The sequence below is a fragment of the Dasypus novemcinctus genome, chromosome 3 (assembly GCF_030445035.2).
Source record: "Dasypus novemcinctus isolate mDasNov1 chromosome 3, mDasNov1.1.hap2, whole genome shotgun sequence".
Classification (NCBI taxonomy): domain Eukaryota; kingdom Metazoa; phylum Chordata; class Mammalia; order Cingulata; family Dasypodidae; genus Dasypus; species Dasypus novemcinctus.
This window is the reverse complement of record NC_080675.1, coordinates 127,668,084-127,691,870: the sequence shown is the minus strand read 5'-3', so window position 1 is coordinate 127,691,870 and position 23,787 is coordinate 127,668,084. Positions and strand designations below refer to the sequence as shown.

The 23,787-nt window shown below is 37.2% G+C and overlaps 1 protein-coding gene across 1 annotated transcript in view; it reads right to left on the bottom strand.

Moving 5' to 3' along the window:
- The window catches only part of UNC13C (unc-13 homolog C), a 738,074-nt gene that overhangs the window by 97,318 nt on the left and 616,969 nt on the right, over window positions 1-23,787 (bottom strand). The window contains exons 24-26 of the mRNA XM_058294229.1: window positions 22,294-22,382; window positions 17,625-17,774; window positions 2,025-2,148 (exon numbers count right to left, since the gene is read on the bottom strand). Coding sequence (XP_058150212.1) covers window positions 2,025-2,148; window positions 17,625-17,774; window positions 22,294-22,382 — 363 coding nt within the window. The remainder of the gene's footprint in view (window positions 1-2,024; window positions 2,149-17,624; window positions 17,775-22,293; window positions 22,383-23,787) is intronic.

Genomic DNA, 23,787 nt, shown 5'->3' with positions numbered 1-23,787 from the left:
AATAAACCTTTCAGAAGCCCTGCTAGAGCTATGTCTACAGATGTATATTACTGGAAAATTGCTAAATCTGGGTAAATTCATTAGTAGCTTAGAATATATTCCAAATTAAGCAAAACCACCTCCTATGGAATGATGTTCTCTAAGTTTTTACTGGAGCACATGACTGGGATATTAAAGATGGCAAGGATCATGAGAATCATAGCCAAAAATAATGCCAAAATTTTTGCTCATTATTTTATCCCCAACACCTAACGCAGTGGCTGGTACATAGCAGAACCTCAGAGAATGTTTATTGAATGAATGAATGAATGAATGAATGAATGAATGAATTATATCATTCATTCTTAGGAATCTCAAGCCTAGAATATATAGAAATTCTGCTGATGGTAAGCTTTCCTAGGGAAGACTATATATTGAAAACAAAATTTCATACATTGCATGTCTGTTGTAACATGACATGCATTGTTGAAAAACCCCACATTCTACAAATTCATGCACCGAAAATAAAAGGGCATATGGGAAAAATAGCAATGGTACAGAGCAGTCGAACTCATACAAATTCATTACCAAAGAACTATAAAAAAATAATGGCTACCTTGGTATTACAGATAACTTGTATTGTAGGCAGGGAATCTCAGACTGAGGGCTGCCTCAGGGGATATTTATAAAGTAAAACAAACAAACAAACAAAAACAACAGAATGCAACTGTGGGCTGAACCAATGCTGTTGTGAGTGGAGCTTCATGTAAGAGCTGTGTGAGTTACATCTTTTTGTAGAAGGAGCCTATGAGCAGGTACTTTTTTTTTTTTAAACCAGATGAAAGTGCTCCTTCCTGTGCAGTGGCAAAGCAGAGCGAGCTCTTTTCTCTTCTCCTGATTTTTATAGCTTTTCCATTTATATTACAGAGCTCCTCACCAAGGAAAATTCATATATAAACCAAACAAACTAGATTATACTGATATCTTTCCATTATGACTAATTATACAAAAGCTGACTGATGTTATAGAATGTATTACAGCAGAATAATCTGTGTGTGTGTATGTTTGGGGGTGGCAGAGGGAGAGATTTGGCCAACCATATAGTAGGTCATATATGATTATACATATATGATACATACATGATACAACACATTCATGGTATTAAACAAAATTCTAAATAATTTATAGTCCATCACTGTCTGGTAGTAAATCAACAAAAACATGCATTCTTGCATCTCAGAACACTTTGCAAGTAAACATATACATACAGTTTCACTGGATAAATATGGACTGACTATACATGATAAATGATGTCAATGCATATTTTAGTTTAGTTTATAATTACTCATTATTTACATTAACTTGTCTTCCTCAGTCAGATTACAGAGAAAAACTAATTACTCTATAACAGGTACTTATTAGGGTTATTATTATTATTTTTTTGCTTGGGTCAGGATATGAGAATTGAGATACCTGGCACTGAGTATACACTTGACCATTGACTAACTTTGCTGCCAATTGATCTTTCTAGTTAATTTTTATTTCACTGCATGCAATACACTCACACCCTTCAAATCCACTAAGAGTGTTTCCTCTATTAACCTCCAAGTGGGAAGGAAATAGATGAATGCAGAATGGATAGGTGAAAAACCACGCCATACAGCAGTGTTAGATATATCTTTCTAACTAAAATCTAAGAAAGGAACACAGCTGGTATAGTCTGTCCTAACTCTATTTCCTTGTGGATTCACAGAAAACTCAAATGAGAAATTATATGAGTAGACCAGGTAACCCTACAAATTGAACTTTAATACTTGTTTTTCAAGTGATGAAGTTTTGAATGCCAAGCAAGTATAAAGTTTGACAGCTTTTACACCACTATTTAAAATTTATTTGAATGGTCCTTTTTTAGAAACTGTATACTGAACATTTCTTCCCAAATTGATTTAATTAATGTTTCCTTTGGATCAAAACCATTCATTTAAACATTTAGATGGTTTAATGGAACTATAACTAAGCCTTAATTTAAATACTTAAATACTTACTGTTTGATCTGTCAGAGGAGGAAGAACAATTTGTTTCTCTATTTTGTTAAGAACTAGCTTCCACAGCTCTTTTAAAACTCTCTTGAGGACTGTTTTCTCACAGATTTTTGCTGAGAGGCTTAACCTGAAATGAAATAAAAAATACACACTGACTTTTAATTCTCAGATCAAGGTATCCAATTATTTTATTTATCAGAAATTCATATTATTAGCACTGGAATTAAAATACTTGAAAGGGGCTTTGTTATTTTTAAATGATAAATTATATTTACTGGAAAAATTATATAACATTAAAAATTCTATTTCATCATATTATACATTAGATACTTTCTATTAATGTCAGAAAATGAATTCAGAATGGTTTTCCTCAATTTGCTTCCTAAATTGATCCACTTCAGAAAGACAACTTTTGAAGCACATAAAGAAAACATTCATTTAAATGCAAAGGATTCCCCTTTAGCCTTACTTAATATTTATTAAACCAAGAGCAATTTCTGACATGAGTTACCAGAGCTTGACACAGGGGTTAAGAAAAGTCAGCAGAAGCCATAGCTTTTGTAACCACCTGATGAGAGGTCTCTGAGCAGAGGGCAGACCACTCACCATAATGGAGTCAAGGCTCCCAAGGCACATGATTTCCACCATCCCCCACATTGTTTTATTATATGGTCATGTTTGTGGTGTGAGGCCAAATACCAAGGAAACACATTTTTCATCACTACAAGGCACTTAGCTGACAAAGCAGCACATGGCAATGACATAATTTCACCTGAGAATCCCAATTTACCAACTTTACTAGGCTTAAGGTATTTTTTTCCGAAGTGTTCTAGTGGTGAGATAATGATGATAAATAGCAAAATCTAGCATTTGTACAACATCTTATTTTAGAAACCTCTTCTGCATATTTTTCCTCATCTACTACTATACCCATTTTCAAGATCAAAACCAGGCTCAGAGAGGCTAAGAAATTTGTCCAAGAAAGTGAAGCTAATAAGTAAGGGTTGAGATTCAGTATTGGGCTCTCTCTCTCTGAATCCAGCACATCTTCCAGTGCTCCATGATGCTCACAATGAATGTGCTGGTGTATGAAACCTGGCACTGTACAAAGGCACAGTGCTACAAAAATATTTATCAAATATATTATAAAATGACACTGGACTCTTTGAGACTCCTTTAATAAGAGTGAATTAAACCTGTTTCCTAGGGGAACATGGTGGACGGGTAGACAGATAAAGCTTAGCCCTTACTAAAACAACTGAGAGGGAGTCTAGGGTTGCCTTGGTGACCTGCTTAGGGGTACAGCAGACCAGGACACTGCTTCCCAACTAACAGGAGAGTTGGGGTAGAGGGGAGGAAGCAGAAACAGCAACCTGAGTTATTGGTCCTTCCAGCTGCCGGGAAGGGCTGCTCTCCCCCATCCCTGAGCTATCAGGCGAGGGTAAAACTCCTGGCAAATAGTATCTGACTATAAGGAGAACAGACTTCTTTCTCCCTGCTAGCACCTCTAGATATATATGGGTGGGGGGGTAGGGGGGTGGGGAAGGTGGGAGGGGAGAGAGTGTTCTGGGTCATCTAGGAGGGTGCTAGAAAGAAAAGGAAGCTAGAAGCTGGAGAAAAATCTTGTTTCTCCTGCCTGTGGCTGAAGTGGCATTTATACCCTGCCCTCAGGACAAACAGCCTAAGTAGAGCTGATGCAGGCTAGTAAGATAGGGCAAGAAGTCCACATGGGCATCAATAACCCCAAGATGGCTGCTGGAAGACCTTCCCCAAGATTCTGCCACTCAGAAGAAGACTTCCTCCGCAAACCAGGAGAAGCCGCGGATATTCACCATGACTTTATCATTGGGCCCTCCTGGGAAACTGATGGGAAAAATAAGCAATCAAAACAATAAACAGCTGGACCTCCTCTCCTTCCATTAGCAAAGGGGTGGGATAATTAAAAGTTCAAAGAGCAGCACCAGGCCTGGGTTCTCTCTTGCTCTTGCTCTCTCACCTGTGGACGCGTCTGCCCTCTGGGTACCGCTTTCACCATTTTTCCTCTGCATGTGGCCATACAAGTAAAATTTGGACATTTATAGTCTATAATAGGGAATTGTAGTCTGTAGATCAGGCCTCTTCATCACTTTTCAACCCCTTCCTCTTCACCTGGGACCCATGATCTGTTATTTCCTCCCATTTCTCTTCCCTCCCTACCTGAATAAATTACTGGCCTAATTCACCAGATGTGCTCTTGAAATTCATTTCCATACCATAGTCAAAGACCCTAGATAAAATCTGATAATAGAGCCGCTGGCTTCCTCCTCCAAAAGGAGGGTGGCAGCAACCTCCCTGGAAGGAGGAGGGGTCTGAAAGAGTGGAGAGTGGTTTCTTTATGGTTATTTTAGCCAGGCAAGTCCTCCTTGGGTGTCAGAAGGGACCCTGATGCTACAGAGATGGTGAGGGGGATCTCCTAAGGCAGACTGCCATGCCAAGCAGCCTTTGTAAAGAGAGAATTTACATCAGAAAGGAGGTAGAGATAACAGGGAGGGAATAGGGTCTGATAGGTTTCTGAAAAGCCTTGCTCACCTAAGAAGCATGTAAGCTCAGTTGAAGAGCTCCTGCCTAGCAAACACAAGGTTCCTGGTTAGATCCCTGGCTCCTCTCTAAGAAGCAATACAAGGTTATCAAGCATCCAGGGAAATTCTATGATGGGGACCATACTGACATCCTCTTTGTATTAGCTTTTATTTAAAAAAAAAAAGATTCCTTTTTCACTTTCCTTATTTCACTCACTAAAACCTGGCTTAAAAGCTGCAGAGGACAGGCTGCAGAGTGAGTGATTGTCGAATAGGAACAGTCTGAGAACATCACTAGGGTCAAAGAGAAAAGTTTCTTTTCCCATATTTATCTTGGCTTTTTGATGCTTTTTCTGCCTTCTTCCTCTTTTTTAAAAAAAAAACAAAAAACACAAACAAACAAATGAGTAGCTGCTGTCTTGATTTCTTGTTGTTGTACTCCATCTTCGTTTGTTTGTTAGTTTTTCCTCTCTTTTGTTTCCCAATTTTCTCTACCTATGCTATATCTCTTCCCTCCTTCACCCTTATATTTTCTGTTTTCTGTTGTTCTTTCATTCCACCTCTATGGGCTTGGTCTTCAATTCTCATATTCATTTTTTTCTTTCTCCTACATTCTATGTGTTTTATTTTCTCTTTTTGAAAATATTTTTCTTTCCTTCTCTCTTCTACTTTTTTCCCCCCTTTTCTCATCATTCTGGACTTTTAATTTATTCTGTATTTTTCTCCATTCTGTTTCATATTTCATTGCTTCTATTTCATTTTTCCAATCTTCTGTACTTCTTACTCAGGTTAATTGTTCAATTGCCTACATCTTGCATGGTCCCTCTCCTACCTTTTATGGTTATCACTACTATTACTCATTTTCTCTTCCTATCTCTTCCTATTTCTCTGCTACTAACATTTTTTTTTCAAAGGAACATAGATAATGGCAAGGAAATAGAAAAGAGGAACCAAGTATGAAAGTGAAACCTTACAACACTCAACAACAAAATAAAACCATAGAGCAGAGAGAGAAGCTAATCAACTAAATAAACATACCAAGATAAACAAATGACTAGATAACAACAAAAAAATATAAGCCATACTAAGAAACAGAAAGACATGGCCCAGTCCAATGAACAAACAAAAAATCAAGAGGAGACGCAGAACATGGAACAACTAATCAGAGTTGTCCAAACAAAAACATAAATCAGCTTAATGAAGTGAAGGAAGAGATTAAGGTTATTAAGAAGGCACTGGGAAAACATACTGAAGAAACTACAAATATACATAAAAAGATAATTGATATGATGGTGATGAATGACACAATCCAAGAAATCAAAAAGACAATGGGAGTACACAACTGAGAATTTGAACAGGCAGAGGAAAGAATTAGTGATATGGAAGACAGTGCATCTGAAATCAAACAGATAACAGAACAGATAGATAAAAAGATAGAAAAAAATCCAGCAGGGAGAAGAAAAATGAAAGGGGGGAGCAGGAGTGTTGGAGGAAATAATGGCTGAAAACTTCCCAACTCTATTGAAGGAGATGTATGTACATATACAAGAAGTGCAGTGCACCCCAAACAGTATAAATCCCAACAGGCTTACTCCAAGACATATACTTGTCAAATTTTCCAATGCTCAAGACAAAAAGAAAATACTGAAAGCAGTAAGGGAAATGAGAACCATCACATACAAGGGAAGCTCAATAAGATTTATTGCTGATTTCTCACCTGAAACAATGGCGGCAAGAAGGCAGTGATATAGCATCTAGGTTCTAAAAGGTGCTAAAAGAAAAGACTTCCAGCTAAGAATTCTCTATCCAACAAAGCTGGCATTCAAAAGTGAGGGAGAGCTCAAAATATTCACAGACAAATAGAATCTAAGAGAGTATGTCAATAAGAAACCTGCAATTCAAGAAATACTAAAGGGGCTCTGCAGGTTGAAAGGAAAAAACAGGAAGGGAGAGTGGAAGGAGAGTGTAAGAAAAACTAAAAAGATAAAAAGAGAAACAAAAACAATATATGACATACATAAACTCAAAGAAAATATCCCTAATCAAAGTAATTCCATGACAATAATAACATTGACTGTTAATGAACTAAAATCACCAGTCAAGAGACACAGACTGGCAGAATGGATAAAGAAATATGACCCATCTATATGCTGTCTACAAAAAACCCACCTTAGACCCAGGGATTCAAGAAGGCTGAAAGTGAATGGTTGAAAAACAATTTTACAAGCAAACAATAACCAAGAAATGGCAGGAATAGCTATACTAATATTGGGCAGATAGACTTCAAATGCAAAAATATTGTAACAAAGATGGACCCTATATATTAGTAAAAGGGGTAATCTTTCAAGAAGAAATAACAATCATAAACATTTATGCACCTAACCAGGGTGCCTCAAAATACATGAGGCAAACACTGAAAAAACTAAGTGGAGAAATAGATGCCTCTACAATTATAGTGGAGGACTTTGTTCCACCATTATCACCATTAGACAGAACATCTCTACAGAGAATCAATAAAGAAACTAATAATGAAGAATACATTAGAGGTTGTGGACCTAATAGACATACAGAACACTACACCCAAATACAGTGGGATATATATTCTTCTCAAGTGCACATGGGTCATTTCCAAGATAGAACACATGCTAGGCCACAGAACAACTCTCAATGAATTCAGAAAGATTGAAAGTATACAAAGTAATTTCTCTGACCAAATAGACTGAAGCTGGAAATCTGTAAGGGCCAGAGAACCAGATTAAGCACAAAGATATGGAAGTTAAACAACACACTCTTAGACAAACAGGGGTCAAGGAGGAAATCACAAAAGAAATCAGTACCTTAAAATGAATGAAAATGACAATACATCATATCAAAACCTATGGGATGCAGCAAAAGCAGTACTGAGCGGGAATTCATAGCCATAAAAGCAAATATCAAAAAAGAAAGAAGAGCTAAAATGAACAACATCACTCCACACCTGGAGGAATTAGAAAAAGAACAACAAACTAACCCCAAGGGGATATTACCACTGACCCCACAGAAATAAAGAGTATCATAAGAGGGTACTTTGAAAAATTATATACCAACAAGAAGGATAATTTAGAGGAAATGGACAAATTCCTAGAAACATATAAGCAGCCTACATTGACAAAAGAAGGAACTGATCAGCTTAGCAGACCAATCACAAATAGTGAAATAGAATCAATCATCAAAAACCTCCCAACTAAGAAGAGGTCAGAACCAGATGGCTTCACAGGTGAATTCTACCAAATATTTCAGAAAGAACCAACACGAATCCTGCTTAAATTCTTCAAAAAATAGAAGTGGAAGGAACATTGCCTAACTCATTCTATGACACCAACATCACCCTAATAACAAAGCCAAACAAAGACACCACAAGAAAGGAAAACTATAGACCAATCTCTCTAATGAACCTAGATGCTAAAATCCTCAACAAAATACTTGCTAATTGTGTTCAACAATACATCAAATAACTATACACCATGACCAAGTGGGCTTCATCCCTGGTATGAGAGGATGGTTCAATATAAGAAAATTAATCAATGTTACACACCACAGAAACAGACTGAAAGAAAAAAATCACTGTATCCATGCAGACAAAGCATTTGACAAAATACAGCACCATTTCCTGATAAAACATTACAAAAGACAGGGATAACAGGAAACTTCCTCTACATATGAAAAACCCACAGCAAACATGATATATAATGGTGAAATCCTAAAAGTTTTCCCTCTAAGATCAGGAAGTAGACAAGAATGCCCACTATCACTGCTTCTATTTAACACTGTATTAGAAGTACTTGCTCAAGCACTTAGGCAAGAAAAAGATGTAAAAGCCATTCAAATTAGAAAGGAAGAGGTAAAAACTTCACTATTTGCAGACAATATGATTGTATACATAGAAAACCCTGAGAAATCTACATCAAAGCTTCTAGAGCTTATAAATGAGTTCAGTAAAGTCACAGGTTATAAGATCAATGTGCAAAAATCAGCAGCATTTATGTATGCTAATAATGAGCAATCTGAGGAGGAAATCAGGAAAAATTACCATTTACAATAGCAATTAAAAAAACCAAATACCTAGGGATAAATTTAACTAAAGATGTAAATGACTTACATGCAGAAAACTACACAACACTGCTTAAGGAAATAAAGAAGACATAAATAAATGGAAAGATATTCCCTGTTCATGGACAAGAAGACTAAAAAAAGGTTGTTGATGTGGGAGGACTGGGGTGAGGGGGTGGGGGTACATGGGGATCGCTTATATTTTTTTAATGTAACATTTTTAAAAAGTGAAGAAAGAGAGGGAAAAAAAAGATATCTATCCTACCCAAACTGATCTACAGATTTAACACAATCCCAATAAAAATCAACACAGCATTTTTTACTGAATTGGAAAAACTATGAAATTTATTTGAGAGGGCAAGAGGCACCAAGTAGCCAAGAACATATTGAAAAATGAAAATGAAATTAGAGGACTCATACTACCTGACTTTAAAACATACTACAAAGCTACAGTGCTTAAAACTTCATGGTATTGGTACAAGGATAAACATACTGACTAATGGAACCAAATTGGGAGTTCTTCTATAGATGCCTGCATATACAGTCATCTGATATATGACAAGGCCACCAAGCCCACTCAACTATAAGAGAATTGCCTCTTCAACAAATGGTGCTTGAAGAAAAGGATATCCATATCCAAAAGAATGAGAGAGGAACACCATCTCACACCATATACAAAAATTAACTCAGATGGATCAAAGCTCTGAATACCACAGCCAAGACCATAAAGACTTTGGACGATAATGTACGGAAACATCTACAGGACCTTGTAATAGGAAACGGCTTCATGAACTTCACACCCAAAGCATGAGCAGTGAAAGAAAAAATAGACAAATGGGACCTCCTCAAAATTAAAACCTTTTGCATCTTGAAGGAGCTTGTCAAGAAAGTGAAAAGGCAGCCTACCCAATGGTAGAAAATATTTGGTAAACATATATTTGATAAGAGTCTATTACCTATCATATATAAAAAAATCCTACACCTAGAAAATAAAAAGACAAACAACCCATTTAAAAAATGGGCAAGTGATTTGAATAGACACTTCTCCAAAGAAGAAATACAAATGGCTAAAAAGCACATGAAAAGATGCTCAACATCACCAGCTATTAGGGAAATGCAAATCAAAACTACAATGAGATACCATCTTACACCAATTAGACTGGTGGCTCTTAAAAAGATAAAGGACTACAAGTGTTGGAGAAGATGCACAGGAAGGGGAACCCTCATCCACTCCTTTGGGAATGTAGAATGGTGCAGCCATTGTGGAGGACAGTTTGGCAGTTCCTCAAAAACTTAACTATAGATCTGCCATATGATCCAGCAATTCCACTGTTGGGTTTATACCCAGAAGAATTGAAAACAAGGACACAAACAGATACATGCACACCAATGTTCATAGCAGCATTATTCACTATTGCCAAAAGGTGGAATCAACCCAAATACCCATCAACTGATGAATGGATAATTAAAATGTGGTATATACAAACAATGGAGTATTACTCAACTGTAAGATGGAATACAGTACTAACTAACACACAGGACAAAATGGATTAACCTTGAGAACCTTATGTTGAGTGAATCAAGCCAGGCAATGAAGGACAAATATAACATGACCTCCCTGATATAAATTAAGCAAACTTAGCAGACTCACAGAGCTAGTCTGGAAGATAGGTTTACTAGAAATAGAAAGGGAGAAGAAGGTTGTAGAGCCAGCACCCATATGGGTGAAATCTACGACAAGGTGCAAGCGTGTAGTTGTGCATTGAAGGGACATGACAGGGGTATAGTGATAATATTGGGTTGGGTGGTGCTTGTTTGACAGGGGGTGGGGTGGGGAAGGTGGATTGGATGGTTCATGGAACTGGGGGGAGCAGCTGAATACTGGGGATTGGTGGGTATCTGGTTGAAATTACAATGTTGGGAAGGCTCATTTGGCAATGTAACAAGGAAGGGTTACTGGCTTAGGGCATTGGTTATGAGGCATTAGGGCCAGGGCACACTTAAGGCAGGTTTCTAGGGAGTGTGTGAGTGATTATTTTGGCATAGTGTGTTGCATCAGTGGGTAGAGACCCACATAATGAGCATGAAGGTGTTAGACTCCCAACTAGGGAGGGCCACTATGTTCTCAAACAGAGGGATGGGAGTCACCTGAGAGCATCAGCAGTGCCCAATAGGGGAGGGCAGACCAGTGTATTAAGCCCTCAGTGAAGGTTCGAGTAACAATGAATCTTGTCCTTTAAGGACTGAAGCCTGGTGGTCACCACAGAGTGGAATAAAATAGATGCAACGGGGGGCATTTTGTGGGTGATGGAAATGTTCTGCACGATCTTGCAATGATGGATATGTTAAATTTCATCAGATTTTATAGAAGTGTATGGTCCCAAATGTAAACTATAATGTGAACTATTAATGATGGTTAGTAGCTTTGCTTCAATATTTGTGCATCAGTTGTAACAAATATACCATCCACATACAAAATGTTATTGATGGGGAAAAGGGTGAAATGGGAAATGGGGGAGGATGTTTGGTATATGGGAATCCCCTGTATTCTGTATGACCTAAAACTTCTTTGAAGAAAAAATGAAAAAAAAAAAAAAAAAAGGTAGGGCACTGGGGATGTAAATGGAAGAAAATGTCCCTGTACATATGTACATACAGGACAACAGTCTTACACTGATTAATAGCAAAATGTTAAACAAATTTTTTTCTTTAAATATTTTTCATTATTCTTTAATATTTCAATTTTTAAAAATATTTTACTTTTTATTAATTTTTTCTGTATTTTACCTTGTATGTATAAAACTATCATCACTATTTCATTTTCTTATTAATTATATGTGGTTATTTTATTGGCTTCATTTTTCAAGAAGTTTTAGAGCACAGAAGCATTACAACTGTGGCAGGGGAGGATCATTGGTGTGGGGTGTCAGTAAAGGGGGATACATGGGAGGAAGCTCACCTAGGTATATATATAAGGCATATAAATGTGTTCAAATGCTCATGGGGCATTGTCACGGTGGGTGGAGATTCACACAATAACCAAAAGAATATCAAATTCCCATTTGGGGGTGTTCTGCCACATTCTCTAATGGAACAAAAAGAATGCCCCAAGTACAAAGACAATGCCTTGTGAAAGAGGATAGTCCATTGAAGGACCCTTGATATTGATGACTATGTTTATGAGCCTTTGCTCTTGAAATTGAAACTTAGCCTACTGATGTAGGGTGCCTAAGAGTTACCTACTGCGAGCCTCCTTTTTGTGAAAATGTGGCCTATCTCTAAGCCAAACTCAGCATATAAAAGCAAGAACTTCCCCCCAGCATGGGACATGACTCCCTGAGATGAGACTCCCTGGCACCAAGGGATTGCCACCAAGTACCAAAAAGCAATGCATCTGGGGGGAAAAAAGACCTTGACCAAAAGGGGAAAGGTAATGACAAGTGAGTTGTATGGCTAAGAGACTTCAAAGTGACTCAGGAGGCCATCTCAGAGGTTGTGTTCATGCACATCTCAACAGGATATCTTTTTTTTTTTTTTTAAGATTTATTTTTTATTTATTTAATTCCCCTCCCCTCCCCCGGTTGTCTGTTTTCTGTGTCTTTTTGCTGTGTCTTGTTTCTTTGTCCGCTTCTGTTATCGTCAGCGGCACAGGAAGTGTGGGCGGCGCCATTTCTCGGCAGGCTGCTCCCTCCTTCGCGCTGGGCGGCTCTCCTTATGGGTGCACTCCTTGTGCGTGGGGCTCCCCTATGCAGGGGACACCTCTGTGTAGCACGGTACTCCTTGCGCGCATCAGCACTGCGCATGGGCCAGCTCCACACGGGTCAAGGAGGCCCGGGGCTTGAACCGCAGACCTCCCATGTGGTAGACGGACGCCCTAACCACTGGGCCAAAGTCCGTTTCCCAACAGGATATCATTGACAACCAACATAGATACTACCCAAATAGCAAAGCTCCTCAGGTATATGGAGACATGAAGACACTATAGTCAGGGCAGGTAGCTCAAGAATTTGGTCCCTTGCCAGTGGACCCTAATCTGGTGTTTATGTTCCCCAGTGTAACAGAGTTAGACTCAGCAGTGGTTTCCCTATCCGTGACTCTTCTGTCCTTTTATTTGAACCTACAATTAGTACTAGACTTGGTAGGTATACATCCAAGAGACTTAAATCTTTGGGCTGTCCACATGCCAGCTGAGCCCTGAATGTCAACAAAGTTGCAACACCTACTTTGCAGTTCAATGGATTCACCTGGGACAACTAATGGAGAGGAGATGATGGACAAACAACATAACAAGGAACTGAGAGTGCTGACAACAGCAAGCAAGAGAGTACCTTCCATTGGATATATAGGATCAAATTCCCCCTCAGTTAATGGTGGAGTGGGCGGCACCATCCCAGAGTCCTCAAGACTGGGAAATGAACTGTGGACTAAACTAAACTTACTAGTATTTCACTATAGACTTATTGTGATTCTAGCAATGGAAGAAACACCATTGTTGTGGAGGCAGTGGCCCATAGATATTCTGGGTTAGGGCAAGGGAAAAACAGGTGTAATAGGCAGCCATTTTTGGGACTTGGGAATCATCCTGAATGACATTACAACAACAGATACAGGCCATTATACATATGGTCATAACCTACAGAGTCGAATGGAAGGAAGTGTAAACTACAATGTCAACTATAATCCATGCTTAGGGACAATGCTCCAAAATGTGTTTATCAATTGTAATGAATGTACCACACTGATGAAAGATGTTGCTAATGTGGGAAAATGTGGGAGGTGTGGGGAGTGGAGCATATGGGAATCCCCTATATAGTCTCTGTAACATTTATATAATTGAAGTATCTTTTAAAAATTTAAAAAAGTGAAAAAAAAATAAAAAACAAAACAAAAAACCACCTGTTTTCTGAGGTGGAATGGTGGGTCATGTATTTCAGGGCAGTCTCTGGGACCTTAAATAATGCTACTAGTACTCTGTGCCTTTGGACCCAGAAATTATAACCTAAGCCTCATCCTGATAAGAGACAAATTTACTGCTTTTAGTATTTAAAGGCATGGTTAATATTCAAATAGTTAACATTATTAATTAATATCCAGACAACTAACAATGATATTATTTAAAGACATGTTAGAGGCAAAAAGAGGTATTTCCAAAGTACATTTTAGTGTAGAATTGTATGTAGTTTCTACTGTATGTAGAAACCGAATATATAGGAACACATGAAAATGACCTCTTCTAGATGAGTAGGATAGGAATTCCTGAGGTATGTCTGTATAATTCTCTAGCTCCATAGTTTGGAAATCACTGTTTGAGGGGAGACTCTAGCTTTCTGGAGAATATTTATGATATGGACAGAAGATAAAAATCAGCAGATATGCCACTGTAGAACTATTAAACCTATCTTCAGACAAATTATTAGGATGATTTGAAATACAACTGCCAATTTTATTCCAGATGTGCAATTTCCACTTTCAAATAAGAATTGACCTTGTTTTTGTGGTCAGCTCACATACTTGGCATGCTAACTAACCCTACTTAGACTGGAACTGAAAGAAAAACAGGAATAAAATCACTGATGTATTTGTTGCTCTTCATGGAATTTCTGCCAGTTGCCAAGAGAGTTTATAGCTCTTTGTTTTTTAAAGCGGTAAGGTCTTGTTGGAGTAGGTAAAACATAGAATTAAAGGATGTTTTATTTAGAGAGGCTGTACAAAGACAAAGACCTTTATATTTAGAACATGACATGATTTCTAAGGGGTTTTCACAAAAACACCTTGAAGAATTTCAGCTCTCTATTGGTTTTAAATCACAGAAAATCAAGGGGAAGTCTAGTAACTGCCTCCATAATTTAAACCAAGTTAACCAACTTGACAATACATGTCAAAAATCATATATTTTAGAACTTGGGTTATCTAATTGTCTGACATTAGAACCAATTAGCCAGTCAATGTTTATATGTTGAGCATAGTAGCTGGCAATAGAGATTTCCTGTCATATAGTTGATCGTGTTTTCATGAAAAATTATCCAGTACTTTTCTCTCTGGAATGCCCATCCCTTACCTCCTTCCATCCAAAACCCATCCTTTTTTTTTTTTTTGAAGATTTATTTATTTATTTATTTCTCTCCCCTTCCCCCTGCACCTGGGTTGTCTGTTTTCTGTATCTATTTGCTGCATCTTCTTTGTCCGCTTCTGTTGTTGTCAGCGGCATGGAAATCTGTGTTTCTTTTTGTTGTGTCATCTTGTTGTGTCAGCTCTCCGTGTGTGCGGCACCATTCTTGGGCAGGCTGCACTTTCTTTCACCCTGGGCGGCTCTCCTTATGGGTGCACTCCTTGCGCGTGGGGCTCCCCTATGCGGGGACACCCCCACATGGCATAGCACTCCTTGTGCGCATCAGCACTGCGCATGGGCCAGCTCCACACGGGTCAAGGAGGCCCGGGTTTTGAACCGCGGACCTCCCATGTGGTAGACGGATGCCCTAACCACTGGGCCAAGAAAGAGCAAACACAAATGAAATTTCTGCTGAAGAGAAGAATATCGTTTTATATCTTATGTTTATTTGCTTACCTTTCTTATTTCTCCTCCCAAATTATCAGAATAGGGTCAATATCTGACTTTTCTTAAATTTCCCTTAACCAGTGACTTTTAATATATGCATTCTGTATTAGCTCTGAGAATTTCTATGGAATATTGCTCTCCGGGTCATCACTTTCAAAAATGTAAAACCTCATAGTTTTTTTTTCCTTTTCATTATATACTGTTTCTTAGTTGAACAAATTACAAGAAAGAACATGTATGATGATATGATGAAGTATAATTAGAATTACCAAATTAAGACTGAGTAGAATAAGAATCTAAATATTTTGAAAATAAGGGTAATCCACTTTCTGTATTAGCCTGTTTTATAGATAGTAATATGGATTTAGGTCACTCTACTAATAGTTGGCAGTATCAGGAGGACATAAAACTATTTTGTGTGCTCTATGACCTTTTTTTACAGTGCAGATGAAAACAAATATAGTTTTGCTAGTGATAACTATGTCTTCAAACTGCTGCTTGGAGTTCTAAAATCAGAGAAGACATTCCAGGGAAGATTTAAAGAGAATCAATATTGCTTAGCCCTGCTTTCCATTCACTATCACATTCACAACCAACTGCTGGTGTGTTTAAAGTGACTCAAGGGAACCGGATTTGGCCCAATGGTTAGAGCATCTGCCTACCACATGGGAGGTCCAAGGTTCAATACCCAGGGCCTCCTGACCTGTGTGATGAGCTGGCCCACGTGCAGTACTGATGCGCGCAAGGAGTGCTCTGCCACGCAGAAGTGTCCCCCGCGTAGGGGAGCCCCATGCGCAAGGAGTGCGCCCCATAAGGACAACAGCCCAGCGTGAAAAAAGTGCAGCCTGCCCAGGAGTGGTGCCACACACACACACACAGCTGATGCAGCAAGATGATGCAACAAAAAGAGATATAGATTGCCAGTGCCACTGACAAGAATGCAAGCGGGCACAGAATAACACACAGCGAATGGACACAGGGAGCACACAACTGGGGGTGGGGGGGAAAGGGGAAGGAGAGAGAAATAAAATCTTTAAAAAAATAAATAAATAAAGTGACTCAATTTTGTAACGTCCATAGAAGAGCCATATGAAAAGATTTTCAAGGTATTTTATATAAAATTATGTGGTAAGAGTAAAAATCTACATTGAGAAACTAAAGAAATGAAAAGATGTCTTTCTCTTTCTCCCTTCTTTCCTTTTCTCTTTCTTTGCTTCCACTTTCCCTCTCTTCTTTCCATTTCTTTCTTCTTCACTCACTTGCCTACCTTCCTCCTGCTAAGGTATCTACCTATCATCTAGATATTTCTACCCAAAGAAAATAAAATTTTCTTTTTCTACCATTGATTTTAAAATGATAAAAATTTAGTCTTACTTAGGAGTAAGATTGTAAGCAAAGGAAATGGAAATAAAATAGAAACTGTAAGTATATAAAGAGAATTCCTACCAATTCATTTTTTGTTGTTCTTATCTTTAAAGACAGCTATATATCCTCATTTATTTTGGTCCCTTTGGTATTAATTAATTTGTCACAACAATATTAAGGGAGATAACATATGTAAACTACCAGGTATAATTCTGGCCCCTTGGTAGGAATTCAAAATTATGATTTACCTTTCTCTTCATCCTTCATTTCTGGTTTTAAGTATCATTGTTTAAGAAATCATTTCTCTGGTTGCTTTAGATCAATGGTTTCCATTGTGGACACTTTAAAATGTGAGTGCCTTGACCTTACTCCAAGGTTAATAAGTTAGAACTTCTGAGGCTAGGGACTAAATAGAAGTTTAGAGGAAGAAAAAAAGGCTTTCTGGTTAAGAGCACTTTCTTAGTTGGCCATAAAGGGCACTATCTCCACCCCATTCCACAACTAAACTGTAAACTCCATGGAGTCAGAGACTTTGACTCTCTTTTTTATCACCATCTAGGGCCTAGAATAAAGTTTGAGAGAGTGAAGCACTCAATAGTTATTGAAGGTTGGGCAGGGCAGTTATCTACTTGCCTCTCAGCTCCGTTACTTCTAGTCACATTTGTGCTATTCTGCTTCAGTAGGTTGCTGACATAAAATCTAATATTCTCAACTCAACTCCGTCTTTCTCTATGTCCAGAAAGATGCAAAACAATATGTTATCTGAGGAGCATGAAATCCTAATCACCTCACTCAGAAAAGCAGCCTCCTTAGTTACAATATTTCTTTCCTTTGCATTTTCCCTTTTCAATATGAAGTCACTCCTGTTTTCCATCTAATAATAGCTGAAATATGTTTTTTAAAATTAATATAATCCAGTAGAAATCTATTTAAAGCTGTCTTACATAGAGAAATTTTTTTCATAAAGCCATCAGTGAAATTAGGACAAAAATTGACCATTAGACAAATAAATAGGAAACCAGGTGGCAAACGTACGTTTTGTCCAAGAAGTCCATGAGAGGTCGTAATACAATCTCTGCATCCATCGCCGCATTGTTCTTATTAGATGTGGTATTTCCATTAGCTCTCATTTGATTTAGTTCAAAACTCATCTGTTTTATACATTCTTCAATTATAAGCTGGAAACTAAAAATGAATATAGATTATGGAATAAAAGCCAACATTTATGTTTCCTTTGCTGGAGTTCATTTTACTACCACCCATAGAAATGATCTGTTTCAAAGGGAATGAAATTTCTTTGATCATTAGTTTTCAAACATTTTGTTTAGCTGCACAAATTTTGTTGCAATGAAAGCTTACTTAGAACCCCTCTATGTAAAGCAGAAAAAAGTGATGCTTGTCAGATGGACTTAATTGGAGAGATGATACATGCAGTTACTGTCATATAACAGCTGAGATATTCCTCTGAACATCGTGTGGGAAAATCCTGAGAATGTAGATACGCCTTCTGCATTTGGTTTCTGGAACTCCATACCGTCTTGCCTTTCCTCCAACCTCACTGGCTGCTCCTTTTTAATTGCCTGACTTCTAATCATTAAGAGTAGGGTTGTCAGATTTAGCAAATAAAAACATGGAAGGATCAGCTAAATGAGAATTTTAGATTAATGTTATTTTAGTATAAATATGTCCTAAATATTACATGGGATACACTTATGCTAAAAGTATTCACTCTACATGAAATTCTAATTTAACTGTAGATTTATCTGACAACTCTACATTATAATCCTTTGGGCTTGATCTTTGAACGATTCCACTTTTCACCTAGAATCATTTTATTGGTGATCACATCTAGTTATATGGCTCTCACACCATCCATTTACTGAAGATTTCCAAATTTATATCTGCAGACCTCATTTCCAGACCATTTTATTATACTGTGTATATAACCTTTCCACTTGGAAGTCTAATGAGTCTCTCTCACACTCAACATCCTATTCATCAATAAAGTTTCAAAAAGTATCCTAAATGTGCAGATTTATCACTTCTCCTGTCATTATAGTCCAACTCACCACCATCTTGCACATGAACTTGCTCAATAATTTCTTAAATTGTCTGTTTATTCCTCTACAGGCCTTCTGTTAAAATGAAAAACAGATCATGCTCCTTCATTATTGAACCTTCAGTAGCTTACAAATCCACTTAGAAAAAAATCTAGAATGAATTTCATGTGATCATGCACCTTCGTTATTGAAAACTTTCAGTAGCTTCCAGATCCACTTAGAAAAAAATCTAGAATGAATTTTATGTTCTATAGAACCTAACATAATCTGGCCCCAGCTACCTCTCCAATCTCATTTCTGGTTATTCTTTCCTTTGTTTCATTGCAGTTCATCCACAATAGCCTTCCCAATGTTCTTAGAAGTCTCCAAGAACACTGTTATCTCATGGCCACTATTCTTATATTCACTCAATGGCTCTCTTAGTCTCTCAGTTATTTCAGACACATGGCAACTGTCACCTCCTCAGAGGAGTCTTCCTTAGCACTCAACCTGAAATAACATTCCAATCAGTCTTAATTCCCCTAGATTTCCTTAATTGCATTCCCCATTAGTTGACCTATTACATGTTTATTTATTGATTACCTGCTGCCCCACTAGAACAAAAGCCTCAGGAGTACAGGGACTTTGTTTTGCTCAGTGCTATAGCCCACACCTTGACACAAAGTGTCAGGCCTCGCACAAAGAAGTTGCTCAAGAAATAATGGTTGACTGTATCAACCTATCAATCTCTGGTACACCACCTACCTAATCCCTTGCATTTACATATGCATGGGAAGAGTAATCCCTTTTTTATTTTCCCATTCTCTAAATTCCCTACACCAACCAGAAATCAAGTATGCGCACAGAATCAGGCACATGCAATCAGTGTTCTCAGAGTATAATAGACAAAGGCATTCTACCTTTGCATTAATCCAGGGTGAATCAACACCCTCATTTCACATTAAAAGTTTTTTTTCTCTATTAATTTTTGATAAGTTCACCTAAATATATTTTTTATTTCTATGTTTTTGTTGAAAAAAGTCTTTATTGATAATCATCTTCAATAAAAGCTATGCCAGTAAACGATGACATACTTTGCGAGTACCCAAGGAGCCAAAAGAATCCTTTGAAATGTCCCTGAATTCTTAATTTACTTAATTACCAAAGGTATCATTAAAAGAAATGCAGTAAACCTCAAAACTAAAATGCAAAATATGTTTGTAAAAAGAAACTTGTTAAGTGGCACAAGTTTTGGAAACTTCTAAGACCTTCTTTGTTTAAGAATAGAATGGTACTAATTTGTTTAGCCCTCTTCTATTCTTCTTCCTTTTAAGGAGATCAAATATTTACTATTAAAATTCAGTTGCCAAATAACCCAGTTCATCAATGGCTGTCTCCATCATTTGGTGGAACTATAGCAATTCTTTGGCAGAAAAGGACATTTATTCAGATCATTCAGAGCAGGATCTAGTTCCTGAGAACAGCAGTGTTTAGAAGGACTCACATTTCATAGGCTCCCTTTGGTGAATGGCTGTAAATATATTCCCTCTTTTCATGCAAGTGATCAGGATTGTTTGGGGTAGAGAAGGAAGTGCCCTCTCTGATAATGCATAAAGTGATTTGTGGTGCACTGAGTGATATCATAGGTTCATTTCCAAGGTGGGTGTCCTGTATGTATATCAGTCATACTACCAGTTGCATATAGTAGAATTGCTTAATTGTGGGTTTTTAACAACATCATATGAAATGGATTTTTGGCCATTAATCATGCACTTAATTTTAAAGTTATATACCACCTAAACAGGGTAGGTTCATATTAAAAATTATCCAGTTTGACTTCACAGCATGATCCCACTAATCAGTGGATTACCTACCCATCCAGCATGGTGTTGTAAACCTGGTTGGTAGTGTGAGGAATAAAGCCATAGCAACAAGGATATAATAATTATTCTTTTTATAAGGGATGCATGGTATGTGGGAATAGCAGGCTTCATAGGAAAAAAGCTCTTTAAGTACCCTCCTAAGGGCGTCACTCCTTGTTACATAACTGAGCTTTGTCCAGCTATTTTCAAATCATAATTTATATTCCAGTCTTTGTAACCAGAATATTCCCCTCTCACAAACAAAACAAAACAAAACAAAACAAAAAGTACTTGCTTATCAGATGACTTGTATACACTGCAGAAAGTAATATGAAAATACCTTTCCTCTTTATATTCTAGTTTTTGTTGTTTTGTCATCTTATTTCCCATAAAGCTCCTAACCCCTCCAGCTATTTCTGACCCCTTTCTTTCTCCTCCTATCTGTGCTAAATAATCTCCAATTTTGCCTTCCTAGCTGAAGGCAACATTCTTACAGCTATAACTCACAACCAGAATAAAAGGAAGCAAATCTAAAATGGCTGAGAAAAGCCCTGTCACTAAGAGCCAGCGAAGCCAGAGACAGTGAGTCACTCAATCTCTGGAACAATCTATGCCTCTTCAACTCCAGGTAAACAGAACCTAAACTGCTTGATAACAGCTAGAACATATAAGCAGGATCATCTAGGTCAGCTAACAACACAAAAAACAGATATCAGAACAGCTACCTTATGCCCAATACACAAGGCTGCATCTGAGCTCCATTAAGACAATGCCACTGAGTTAAAGGTATTATAAACACACCTCCGATACTGAAGAGTAGCCTAAGTATGATATTTGCCTTTACTCTGCCTCATTCTTATATCTGGGGAAAATATGATGCTTTTAGTGTTCTTTTTAATTTTTCTGATTAAAAAAGTACCATAACTATTCAATTAAGTTTTATTAAGCCTATATCTTTGCAAATCACAATGATAGCTTATGAGTAGTGTTCAGACATAACTCCTGCAATTTTAGTCTCTTTGGGTAAGTCAACCTTTAGTGAACTAATATTTAAAGCAAATTTACGGCAAATTCCATACTGAATTAATGAACTTCTTCAAAGATGTATTTGCTTTCCTATCTATTCTAAATTTGATGATGAGATGATGATTTTTTCCACAGGACCGAAATGAAGATTCTCTAGGATGAACTTCTCTTTCTTTAGACCTACACCATAGACAAACAAAATTAATTTACAGATAGAAAAAATATATAGGCACTGCAGCAGTTTCCAAACTCTTACCCATTGAGTAGTTGCATTTGGATTCCTAAGTCCCAAAACCAAGAACCCTGACTATTTTGTTATAGAGTTGGGGGTTCATTTATTCTGAAGTACAACTACACTGATGTATGTGATGTAAATATAATTCATGTTTCTCTTGGATGAAAAGCTTCCCTCTCTTCCTTCTTCCCTCCATTCTTTGAACAGCCATTTGCTAAACTTTAGACACTGGAATTACAAATAAGAAAGATACACGGTTTCTCCATTTAGGGAGCATAGAGTGGAGCTTGGGGAACAGATAAGAAAGCCCAAACTTAGAGCATGGTGTTTTAAGTTCCACCTGACTGATGCCGAGAGTGCTGACAGGCATGTCAGGAGACATCTCTAGACTGTGGGGTCATGGAGGACTTTCTAGAGGAGATGATACAGAATTTGGTCTTACAGGTCAATGGATTTAGACAGAGGAGTGAAACAGCATTGGAGGCATAATTCTTTATAAATAAAATGCTATATATTTAGATAATGATTACTTAGCTCCTTACCTTTCACCATAAGTGATGCTGAGCTCATCCAGAACGCCACTGAGTTTAACTTGAAGTTCTTTTAGAATAGAACTAGCTTCAGGATCTAGCTGCAGAGAGACCATAAACATTATTTTGGAGTTCTGAGGGAGCATGACTTTGTTTCTCTTATAAGCATTTTGCTTGTTTTAAGGTAAACTTTAAACATCAGAACACATGCATCTCTTTTCTATACTTCTCCTTTTTTTTCAATCTCTGAAATCAAATGCAAAGATACCCCCCTATTTAAAAATTTTAAAGAAACATGGAGGGTTCTTATACATGAAAAAATTGCTTGAAAACACACAGCATGTGTATAGATAAGAGACTTGTCAAGCTAGATAGCAAAGCCTTCAATGGTCACAGCAATGGAATGCAAGGCATGACAAAATATTCTCCAGAACATGATGATCTTATGATCCATAAAACTTAATCTGTTATACATTAGTACATTAGTTGAGTATATATGTCAATCTAACATATATTCTAATCTTTAATAGTCCAGGAAATAAAGTGATCCATTAAAATTTTTTTTTAAAATTTGGTAAAATAATTAACTATTCAATATTGCATTGTGCCTTGTTTAAAGGTGTTTTGTATTTTTTCAATTATGGAATTAAATGTAACAAATAAATAAATTATCCAAGCACGCTAACATGTTTTTTGTGGGGATAGGAGGTGGGGAGGGTTCCTAGGACCTGGCTTCTCTTCTTGGATGCCACTTTGCAACTCAAAGTTTAAGACTCAAACTTCCCATTTTATTTTTATTTTATTTTTCTTCAAGCATTCGAGTATTTCTAGCTTGGGAATAAGCTAATTAGCAAATTTGAGGGCAAAACAAAAAATAATTAGATCAAGGTAAACAGATGACTTATTTTGGTGCTTGTTCTTACTGTGAAAAATTTAAAAGCTAACTAATTTTTATCTATTTCAGCTCTTAGAATAAAGAATGTTAAGCATATCACTAAAGAATGTATATAATAAATAAACACAAACAAATAAGCAACCCAATCTATTAGCTTGGCAGAATTTATTTATTTTTTTGTAATTTAAGTGGAGGATCAGCTTGCATTTCACCAATAATTTCATAAAATTTTATTCTGTTACTTATGTTTCTGAATGTAAGTAGTTGTCAAAAAACAACATTAAAGGACTTATAATAGATGCATCATATTAAGCAGGGAGAAATTTGAGTAAAGGGCAGTCTGAAATATTCTCTGAAATGTAAGTCATTGTTCCTTTGTGCCTTGGAAACAGTTTCTCATCATTATTGCCTGTAGTTCTTGCCTAGGCTGATGGGCTATTGAAGGGGGTAAGTTGAATTAAATGATAGTCTAAAAGAGAGAATGCAAGATGGACATCAAATAAATATAGGGCCCAATATCAGTTTAAATTCCTGGGAGTCAGCCCAGGACCAAGAAGTTTCCCCAGGAATATACACTGGGCATATGTCCTATAATACTCAAAAGAGTATTC